General features: G+C 36.2%; 1 protein-coding gene across 1 annotated transcript in view; it reads left to right on the top strand.

Moving 5' to 3' along the window:
- The first annotated feature begins 448 nt into the window (after positions 1 to 448).
- crn (pre-mRNA splicing factor crn) overlaps positions 449 to 12,035 on the top strand; it is a 300,399-nt gene continuing 288,812 nt past the window's right edge. Inside the window, exons 1-2 of the mRNA XM_090398753.1 lie at positions 449 to 738; positions 9,788 to 9,877. Coding sequence (XP_090254879.1) covers positions 688 to 738; positions 9,788 to 9,877 — 141 coding nt within the window. The 5' untranslated portion in view covers positions 449 to 687. The remainder of the gene's footprint in view (positions 739 to 9,787; positions 9,878 to 12,035) is intronic.

Here is a 12,035-nt window from a genome sequence, read left to right as displayed (position 1 = left end):
GTCTACCCCTTCCTTTTTTTCCAGGAACTTTACCTTCTATTACTGTTTTGAGAAGTCCCCTTCCATCCTTTCTATGTGTCCAAAATATTTTAACTTTCTTCTGTCAATATCCTTAAGGAGCGTTAAAGTTCTACTGATATTTTCTAACACCCATTCATGTGTACACCTTTCAGCATATCTCATATGTGTACACCTTTCAGCATATCATAACACCACATCTCAAAAGCAGATATTCGTTTCTTATCTGACTTCTTCAGGTTCCAAGTCTCACATCCATAAGTCGCCGTTAGAAAAAATAAAAAAAATAAATTATTTATATTTTCTTCTGTCGTTCCCTTTCTTTTTGAGTACGTGGTGTCTAATACAGCTGTTGCTTAGCATCTTGATTCAAGAAGTTTCCTCGTGTTTTCTGGTCGTCCTTCTTGTTGCAGCTATAAATAAAGCAATTCAAAAATGTTTACAAATAAATAAGTTATTATTAACATAGTTAAGTAACCATCTTGCCGTTTCTGCTTTTCTTTTCAGGCGTCTTGTTAAACGAAAAGTCGTGTTCGGTGCACATTGCACCAATAATTGTGTTATTTACTAAATTCGGCGCACATTGCACAAATATGTGTTATTCTTCTAAATAATTGTGTTATCGCAATTTTGCTAATTCCACATAAATAAGTATTTAAAAATATAAAAATGGCAAGTGTTGGCACAACTAAGCCCCAGAAAATTCCCAAAGTTGCAAAGGTATATACAGTACTGTATTTCGATAACTATAACAATTTGCAGCAGGATTTTTTTTTTTTTTTTTTTTCATTCTAATTTTTTATGTTTACATTTAACAGCTTTCAGTTGAGAAAGGTAATTTACACATGTTAACCCTTAGGTTAACATGTGTAAATGAAAAAAGCAAAAAACAAAAACAAGTTACAGTATTATAATACGTGAAACGTTTATACATTTCAGTTTTATTTATTTTTCTTTCAACGTTATGTTTTGAGGAAGTTGTTTTTATTTAAATATAAAGAGCCAAGAGGCTTCAATGAAAAATATTTTTTCCTAATGCTTAAAATCACACCTAAAGGACTTAAGTTTGGCAGCATTCCTTTTTAAAAGGAAGGACAATAAATATTATTATTTATACCATGTTGGCAAAATTATAATTGTAATTAAATTTACTGCCAAGTTGAAGCCTATTGGCTTGTATTTTTTTAAAATTTCTTATGTGACTTTCCAGACAAGGTCATAAACCTGAACCTGTAGTGCATTAGTACCATGGATGGGCTAGGGATATTTTTTTTCTGGTTTTACTAATTATATGTTTATCTTCATTTTATTTATTTATTCACATAATCCAGAAACCCTACACTAGAGACTTTGGAACTTTTTCTAGTCACTTCAAGCAATGAAATTTCTACCTAAAAACAATTACAAACACCCATGCGTACAGTGGTATTTGAATCCACATCCTATTGGATGAAAAGTGGATACATTAACTATTCATCTAACTAGATCAGCTTGTGCAGTATTGTTTGTGGAATGGAATTCCTTTATGTAATTGTATAAGAGGGTCCCTCATACGATTGGGGTACTTTAGTGAGTACAGGAGTGGGAAACCTGAGGTACCTGCAATCTTTTTTATTTTACTTTTCTTCATCTCTTGCAGTTTGTTTAGCCTTACCTAGCAGCCTAAACAAACAGAGAAGAAGGCAGTGGCAAACCACTTCTGCATATATTTTCCCAAGAAAATCTATGAACAGAGGCTTAAGTTATTGTGATGTAGTGCTGGAAGATGAGACACCCAGGTCAGAAGGCAATGAAATTGCTACTGGTGAAGACCAGAGAGGAATCTCCAATGAAGTTAACAAGAATAAAACCTTCTGGGAATTCAACTTCTGATAGAGTAAATCTCAGAAGAAGACACCTCTGCTTTACTGAATTGCATAAAATAGGAACATGGAAAGTAAGAAGCATGTATCAAGGAAAACTGGAACTGGTGAAGAAAGAACTCGACCAACCAGGGCGGCCTGGTTGGCCGAGTGGTTAGCATATCCGCTCTCCAGCCAAAAGGCTGCAGGTTCGAATCCCGCCATGGCATGGATGTTTGTGATTGTCTGTGAAAGTACTAGTGGTGATAGGCGGAAGTAGATGCCGTTGGTGTTAGATGATGAAGGCTGGTGGAGTAGTGAGACGAAGAGTTGTAGAGTAGATGCCCTCCCTCGATGAGTCTTTGGACTTTCTGGAGGTGTGATGTAATAATAATAATAAAAAAAAAAGAAATGAGAAAAACCCAGTATGTTAGGAATCAGTAAACTGAGATGGACAGGAACAAAGGACATGGTTCAAAGCTGATGGGATGCATTTGAATGGGTTTGGTGTTGACAATTTGAAGTAATTGTTGTTTAATAACAGTGCGCAGGGTCTATACAAAATTACTACCACTAAGAGTCAGAAGTTGAGAAGCAGGTTGTGGAAGGATAGGAAGAGGATTGATACAAAGGTGAGGAAGTGATTATAGCAGAGCAAAGTGAAGCAGTGCAAATTGGTGGGGATCATAAAAATATAAATGAAATTCAGAGTCAGGATCAGGGAAATGGGGATGGTCAGAACAAAGAGAGAAGTGCACTATAGAAGAGAGTAGAGTGATTGTGTTGATGGGATGGCCTCCAAGAGTGGAGAATTGTTATGCTTGTATACTGATGTATGGAGTATTAGAAACAAAAGGGCTGAGTTTGTAGCATTGATTGAATTAGCATGCCTAAAGATAATTGGCATAAGTGAAACTTGGTTGACTGAGGATGATATATTGTCAGGACTTGAAATGGTAGTATATAGAATTTTCTGAAAGGATAGAAAGGTCAAGAGAGGAGGGGGAGTATTGTTAATGCCAGCAGAGGAATTGTGTTCTTCAAGAGTCGAAGTGGAAAATAGTAGTATGTGTGAAGATTTTGAAGCTTTTTGGTGCGAAGTTGAGATAAGTAGAATAGTATGTCTAATAGGATGCTGTTATAGTAAAAGGATTGCAGAGAGTATTGATTGTGAAATGTTTAGACAATGTGAATTAGTTGGGCAAATAAAAGGAAGATCCTAATGGGAAATTTTAATTATAGGAATGTGATTTGGAAAGAAGAGACGGTGTTATAGTAACATGGAGAGTGAATTTGATGAGTTTCTGTGGGATAACTATCTAAAGCATCATGTGATGAAAGCAGCATGAGGTTTATCAGTGTTAGATTTGGTGATATCCTCACAGGATGTGGTTATGAATGAGGCATCAACATCACCACCTGTTGGTGAAAGTGATAATGATAATTGGTTTGGAAGGTAGTCAAACATGAAAAGTGGTTATCAAGAAGTTATATGTGGAACTATAAGGTGGATGATTATCGGAAGCACCGTAGTCAACTAGCATCAATATATTGGGTTGATGAATTGCGTAGAAATGATAAGGCAGTATCTAACACAAGCAATACAGTTATGCATTGCTTGTGTTAGAGTGAATAAATAGAGTATGAGTGAGATGGATGAACGATGAAATCAAGAAAGCAGTGTTAAAAAAGAGGTTGTTATGGAGGAAGTACAGAACAGTTCGCAGTGAACAGATGCAGTAAAAGTGCAGGCCAGAAAAGTTACAAGCATGATTAAAAAAGAAAAAGTAGAATACGAGAGGAGATTGGCCAGTCAGGTCAAAGCTAATCCAATGGAATTTTTCTACTATGTGGCCAGCAAGAGGAAAAATACTTATGACAGGTTTATGCTGGTGGATAACTATGATAGCAGAGTAATCATACCAGATGATATAGTGGAATTATTTAATGAACACTTCATCAATATATATCATAGTGGTGTGAATGATTGCTAGGAGAATTATAGGTGAGAGAATCTGATTTATCAGGTGTTCATTGGGTTAGATCTAATCTTTAAAGGTACCTGCAGCATGACTATAAACAGTAATTTACATGATAACCACAGTAATTAACTTTAATGAAATGAAAGAAAGTACAGATATTTACTGAAAAAAAAAAGGCTGTTCTGTGGAAAAAAGAATTAATGAACATCAGTATTATATTGAATACAGGAAACCTCAAAAGTCTGGTCTGGCACAACACAATATTGACACTAAGTTTTAATAATGACAAACCGTGAGCAGGCATATAAATACAAAATTAATAACGGAAAAACTCACGTAAAAAGATTATTTAATAGTATAATTTTCGCCAGTGTGTCACAGGCATCTTCAGTGCATTTTAAGCTCAATTACTGTCAGTTATTGTTTAATAACAATAACTGACAATTCCAATGGCGCTTTTTGGAATTGTCAGTTTTTGTTTAATTCTAGCTTAAAATGTACTGAAGATGCCTGTGACACACAGGCGAAAATTATACTATTAAATAATCTTTTTATGTGAGTTTTTCCGTTATTAATTTTGTATTAATATTGACACTCAACACAGGATCCAGTGGGATCAAGCTCGTCTTCTCCATAGAAGCAGGTTTAAATATGAACGTTTTTTCAAAGAAAGTTGTGAAGCCCTTTTACATCGGCCTAATCTGAATCGGAACAATTGTCTCTCTCTCTCTCCCCCAGAAGTTTGGGAGATTCTTATTTTATGTAACCATCAAAAATAGTTTTTAATAATATTATTTATTAATATTAATTTCTAGGCACATGGCAACAGTTGTTAATTAATAAACCACTGACTGCTGTATGTACCTTGTATTCCCGTTTCTTTCATTTGCTTGTTTCTATGCACTGATGATAATCCACTTGCTCCACCTTTGCAAGGAGTGCCCTGGTGTTGTACCACCTTACCCCAGTCCTGAAGATACTTTCAGGCGCAAACTTTGTTTGCTCACACTTGGATAAGGATTAAACTAAATTTATTATACTCTAACCAAGTGAAAAATAAACTTTCAACATGCACTGATGATGTACTGTTATTTTCAGTAAGAAATATCTGTACTTTCATTTTGTTAAAGTTAATTATTGTGGTTAGCGTGTAATTTATTGTTTGATTGGGTTAGATGTTAATAAGGCTGAAGGAATGGATGACCTATCATCATGCATTTTTCAGGAATGTGCAAAAGAGTTAGCCATGCCCTTGTCCTGGTTATTTAATGAGTCTTGTAGTGGGTAAGGTTCCTAAGGTGTGGAGAGAAGGCAAAATAATACCTCTCCACAAGTGAATACAGCACTGCAGTGAAAATATTTAAAAATTGAACTTACTTTCTGGATGTTCCTCGTAAATTTTTCATGTAGTACTATCATATCCTGTAAACCCCTTGAGGGTACATGGCAGAAATTTGATAATGATGTTCTCAGAATGTACTCAGAACGACCATCTTTAGTGACTGATGATTTGGTCTATGGAGTGGAGGCACACCTCATCACCAGTTAAGACGAAATTGAAGACAGTGGTTTCCACTCGGAAAATATGTGCACTGTGTTTTGGGACAGACAAGGAATTTTACTGGTAGACTTCTTGGGTCAAGGCTCCACAGTCAGCATGAGTATGTACTGCCAAACCCTTAAGAAACTGCGTCATGCAATCTAGAATAAACGATGTGGCATGCTTACTAGAAGCGTTGTTTTGATTCATGATAGTGCCTGCTCACACATGGCCGGCATAACACTACAACTTCTTGCCACCTTCGGCTGGGAACGATTCCATCATCCCCCTATATAGTCCTGACCTCGTGCCAAACGACTTTCACCTGTTCAAACATCTGAAATCTTTCCTTGGGTGGCCGGCAGTTTCAAGACAACGATGAGGTCAAAGAAACAGTCTATAAGTGGTTTGCATCACAGGTGGCAACCTTCTACGACGAAGGTATGCAACTCTTGGTGCCCTGTTATGATAAGTGCCTGAACATTGGTGGAAATTATGTAGAAAAGTAGTGAAAAATGTCTACTTTAATTTCCAATAAAGTTTTTTTTGTAAGTATATTTTTGTTTCTCTGACAGCCCATTGGAACTTACTTTCTGGATGTCCCTTATACATAATTACTAACTTCCTATCTGCAATTTTCCTCCAAATCAATCTACCTGTCAAGACTCCAACATTATCAGATCTTATATTTCTATCTTCTAAGGCACTTTTTACTGTATCGATCCACCTATATCCTGGTCTTCCTCAGAGTCTTTTTCCTGCCAACCTGGCAGAGAACACTTGTTTTGCTAATCTTTCCTCTTCCATTCTGTTTAAGTGACCATACTACCTGAGATTAGCTCTGCTAACACATTCCTGGATGCTGTTCAAACATCATCCAATTTCAATTTCTTTCCTAATATCCTCGTTTTTAATATGATATTGCCATTGATGCCATCTGTTCATGCCCCCTAATCTTTCTCAGGACTGTCATATCTGTGGTCTGAGAGCATGTTTGGATCTGAGAGCTGTTTTACTTCTGATCCAGCTCTCAGATCCATAAGTTAAAACTGGTTTGAACACTGGTTTGTATACAGCTAATTTAGTGTTTTAACTAATTTTTCTCTTATTCCATATAAATGTATTCATTTGACTTCCTACCATACCAGCTTTGTTGATTCTGTTGTCTATTTCTATATTTAATTTACCATCTTCACAAAAAATCATGCCAAAGTAGCTGAAATGCATTACTTGTTCTATAGGTTCTGCATTCACAATCAATGCAGTTGATATTTTGAATGTTTCTGGCTATTTTCATTGTCTTTGTCTTGTTATTGCTGACCTTCATACCAAATCTATTACAACAGTTATTCAATTTAGTCAGGGAATCTTGCAGACTTCTACCAAATTTATTTAGAAGTATAACATCGTCCACATGAAGCAAAGAGCTGAGATTTTGGTTCTCTTGTAGATTGGCTCTCTCTGAACAAAACCAGCAAGTTGTGTAGGACGTAGCTGTCTCAGAAAAGGAAAGATGCCTCAGGGTTCTGTTCTTGGGCTCCTATTGTTTAACTTGCTAATGATATTTAATGTGGATTGACTGAGGATCTTCAAATGTTTGCCGATGTTGCAAAGTTAGGTAGAATTATCAGGAGTAGTGCTGATGATAATTCTCTACAAGAAGATTTTAATAGACTTTTAACTTGGACAGATGAGTGGAATTGCAGTTTTAATGTTAATAAATGCATGGCATTGCACTTTGGGATATAGAAATATAAGGCTACATATAATGTCTTAGTGGTCAAACTCAGGTCTTTCATCCCTCAAAACAGGCAAACTGGCCAGAAGAACATTTGCAGTATACAGACATAGGACACTTCAGGAATAAGGTGTAACCAACCTATTCTGTTAGATTTGTTTTTGGATACCTGCAAGGTGAAGTGTGGTCTATACATGAACATAAATCAGGAAGGAAGGAAGGAAGATAATGGCTGTATCGAAGCCTGGCAAGAGTCAGCACAAGCCTAAAAAATACCTCCTGATAACATTGCTTAGCATCTTCTATAAGATCTTAGAAAGATTGATTTATAACCATATAAGCCTAGTAATCAAAAAATATATTCACATGGAAACAGGCTGGGTTTTGATAAGGGCATTGCTGTGTAGACAAATGCTTGCTCTTACAACATATATAAAAGTGGGTTTTCAAAAATGCTTGAAAACATCTATAGCATTTATAGACTTCAGAGCTGAGTGTGACACTGTCTGGAGGCAGGGCATGTGTCTTAAGTTGCTTTGTATAATACCATGCAAAAAAGTTGTACCATCTCTTAACAACTGCCTCATCACTTGCACCTTCCAAGTTTTCACAATAGACTCTCGCCATCCCTACAGATTAAACAGTCAACTTCAATGCTCTGTTCTGGTGCCACTGCTCTTTAATATGTATATTAGTGATTTGTCCTCGACTGTCTCCAGGAAGTTTGCCAGGTCATACCAATGACCTAGCAATATCAACTCGAGATCAATGACTAAAAGTGACAGAAGATATATTAACAAGAGATGTAGCTACACTGTGTACCTATTTCAGGACTAGAGATTATAACCAAATCTTAAAACAGAGATGTCTTGTTTTCACCTCTGTCACAAACAGGCCCACGAGAAACACAAAATTATTATGAATGGTCAAACAGTAAAGTACAACCCAAACTCTAAATATCTGGTGTGTGTGTGTGTGTGTGTGTGTGTGTGTGTGTGTGTGTGTTGGGGGGGAAATCACACTGGACTGCACACACATTCTGTCAGCATGTTATAACACTTGCTGCTAAATTGGTATCCCACAGGAATATAATTCAGAAGCTTGACAGCATATCTTGGGGGAGTCCTGGGAGAGGGAGAGGTGCTCCAGACTGTGGCTACCAGCTTAGTGTATGACCATGCCAAATATTGTGTGCCTATGTGGCTGAACAGTACAGACACCTCTAAAGTGGATACCCAGCTCAACACCAGAATGCAAATTATGATGGCAACAAACTTACCCTATTATGCTTACTCCCAGTTTTGAGCAGTATTGCTCCACTACATCTACACAGGAAGCAATTCCTTCAAAGAGAATGTGCAAAAATCATGAATAATTCACAACTCCCAATCCACACTGATCTGGAAGCAGCAGTAATGGTAGATTTAGATCTCAACATCCCCTCCCCTTGAAAACTGCAGAACAGTTGATGAATGTAGAATTTAATATTTCCGATGCTTGGATGGAAGAGTGAAACAATATGGAGACTCTTTTTGATAAAGAAGTTATCAAGGCTCCAACTAGTTCTAGCTTTGATCTCCTTCATCGCTCCTGGTGAACACTTAACCGTCTTTGAACAGGACAAGGTAGGAGCATGGCATGCTTACACCAGTGACCTCCTGCGACATCATTTTGACTCTGGCTTGCAACTGTGGGGCATCAGTTTAGACAGTGACTTCAAGAAACATATTAATGTGCTCTTTTTCCTCTCTGATTAATTCTGTCCCCCCCCCCCCACAGTATTGTCATGCTATAGTTCTTGAGAACTCGTGTGTATGTGTGGGGGGGGGGTTGATATTATTATTACATGACACCTCCAAAGAGTCCAAAGACTCATCGAGGGAAGACACCTACTTTACAACTCCGTCTCCACCACTCAGTTCACTAACTACAGCGATTTGCATCATTTACACCAACACCATCTACTGCCCACTACCACCAGTAGTATTTTCACAGACAATCACAAACATCCATGCCCATGGTGGGGTTTCAACCCACAGTCTTTTCGCTGGAGAGCAGATACGCTAACCACTCGGCCAACCAGACCGGCTATTATATTAAAAAAAAATTTTAAAAGGTTGAATTCACATAAGAAAAAATTAGGTTGATTCCTTTTTCCAGTGTTTTTGGACTTTTTCTGTTCACCAGTTTTGTTTTGCATCTGTCACATTTTTAATTCCTGTTTCTTCAACAATGCTTTCCCCCATCTCTCTCTCTCTCTCACACACACACAAAACCAATTTTAATATACAGATCTGAGAGCTGGGTTAGAAATAACACTGTTAACCAAACACAGACCATAAATAGGCATCTCCTCTAGCTAAGAAAAGGAGTGTATTTATTGGCGACTTTTCCAGAATTCCAGTCTTTCCAGTACAAACTTTCTGATTAGAGAGCAAGCATCCTTTGTTTCAAATTTCAGTTTTCTGATTATTCTTTTACATAAAGTACTGGGAAAAAAAAATTAATCTTGCATTAAAAGTATTTAATCCTAATTTTATTTTTAAATGAGTACTTTTGTGTCTGTTATTAATTTCTAATGGATTCATAAACATATAACATCTTCAAGACAGTTTGAATAAAATTATAGCACATGATTATTATTATAACTTTATTTTTATACTTTCAGGTAAAAAACAAAACCCCAGCTGAGATACAAATCACTGCTGAACAGCTGCTAAGAGAAGCAAAGGAGCGAGACTTGGAAATATTACCTCCTGTAAGTTTGCTATAGTTTTGAGTGGAATACATTTCAGTATTTTATGATTATCTTTTTTTCACTTTTATTTATTTTTTTATTATATTAATGAAATTTTTGAATATGTGCACTTGATGACAAAAAGGAACCTGTTTTGTTACATACGCAGAAATCTATTTATAGATTTTTTTAATATTAAGTTCAAAAATGACCTCATAATTTGTCTTCTGCGAGATTTGCGAATTGGCCATAAAGAATCAGGTGCTTAGGAAGGGGGGTGGTATACTAGATCTCATTGTTAAGGATATGTTGTTTAATATGTTAACCCATTGATGAAATTAAGAATAAAATTTCTTTGTTGATAACTTGAATTAGAATAATAAAGCTGGATGGAGTATAAAATTATCTGCATGACATAGCTTCTTTACAGGATTTTATTATTTAGATATTTTTATTATAGGGAATTTTATTGAAAAAGACTTTAGATTTAATTAAAATTATACTTCACAGGAAATTGTTCTTTTGTATACCATAATGCATAGCATGCTGCTTACTTTCTCATGCATGTATAATGCTGTGCATTATGGTGAAGTTACTATCCAGATGGTTTCAAATTATTTTGAGTCTCATGGTTAGTCATGGTTTTGAGTCCCAAGTTAGCTCTATTTATTTCTCATTGGAAATAGTTACAGCTAACTTGGTGGCAGAAATCATATTTCCATATACAAGTTCTCTATACATATACAGTTGCAGCATGTTTTTCACTGGGAAGGAAAGTTTAATCAGTCCTTGATAAGAAATTCTGTTGGCTTTCATTCATATTTTACTGAAGTGTTTTCTACTGGGGGGAGTAGTTAAAACAGGTTTGGGAAGTGACTGCTATGCCATAATATGTATAGCTAAAGACTTGAGATGGGAGTGCATTGTGGGATACAAAAGAGCAGTTAGATCTGAAGTTGACTGTCTCTTTATATAGGTTGTAAAGATATTTCTTGAGCAGTTTTGATTATACTTGGGTAAAATATGGATGAAAGTAAGAATTTAATTTCTTGTCAAGTGTATTCCTTCCCCCTCCCCCCAAAGTTTTGGCTGTGGGACATTATACAGCCAAGCAAAGTGACAAGCAATATCAGTCAGGGTAATATTGCATTACAACTGATTACGTTGCTCACCCTGGTTTTTAAAGCATGTCAGAAAAATCGGAGGTATTCAGAGATTTATTAATAGAGAGAGAGGATAGATATGACGATCTGTTGGTTAGTTTCATGATAACTTTCATGATGCTAGATCTGCAGGTGTCACAGATTTGATTGTAATCACTGACTTGAGGAACTTTTTTCCAAAGTCTTCTTTTTCAGTTGATGCTGGAGGTAGTTTTTTTTGAGTGCTAGTAAGTATTGTTCCCCTCCCCCTCCATGTGTGTAAGACTCATGCCTATGAAAGGTTATAAACTATAGCACATTGGTACCGTGAGTGGCCTAAGAAATTTTTGTATTTTATTTATTTTTGGTGTTTTTTTTTTTTTTATTTAGTTTTTATGTTATCCAAAAATCCTGCTCTAGAGGCTAAACATAGAATATTTTCAGTCTATTTTCAGACCACCAATAAGCAGGCGGCGTAGGGTCTCAGACTGGATGAAGAAAGTCATCCCACGCTTAAAGACACTGCAAATATCCATGCCCATGGCAGAATTCAAATCTGTAGCCTGCAGGTTGAGTATGCTAATCACTTGGCTAACTAGACTGCAATTCTGGAATACATTCAGGTTTATAACTCTGCAACTCATCATAATTGACTATAGAATGCATACAGGTACAATAAATACTAATTAGGATTAGGAACATTATTCTCCTTCTAGCATGCCATAGAGATTGGCTGCTTACCAGTTTCCAACAAATTAGGACTGAAACAGTAGCTACTCAGGCTTTTGGAATTGAAAAGGCATTAAAGTATTTTTATACAATAGATGGAAATAAGATTTAATTGAAATTTATAAGTTTGGGGAATATACAAAATAGGTAGCTGAGGCTGTTTCTCTTGGGGAATCAGATCTTTCTGGAGGCCATAATCAAAAAAAAAAAATTAGTAAAAAAAAACTTATAACACATACACTGCTTGGAAAGAAGTCAATGGACTCCATAGTGTGAGGAACAAATAGCCATGGTGCCCACCTTAATAA

Source organism: Typopeltis vanoorti, chromosome 10 (assembly GCF_054136105.1).
Source record: "Typopeltis vanoorti isolate ZY-2024b chromosome 10, IOZ_Tvanoo_1.0, whole genome shotgun sequence".
NCBI lineage: Eukaryota > Metazoa > Arthropoda > Arachnida > Uropygi > Thelyphonidae > Typopeltis > Typopeltis vanoorti.
Note: the sequence above shows the minus strand (reverse complement) of the source record. Positions and strands in the feature narration are given on the sequence as shown.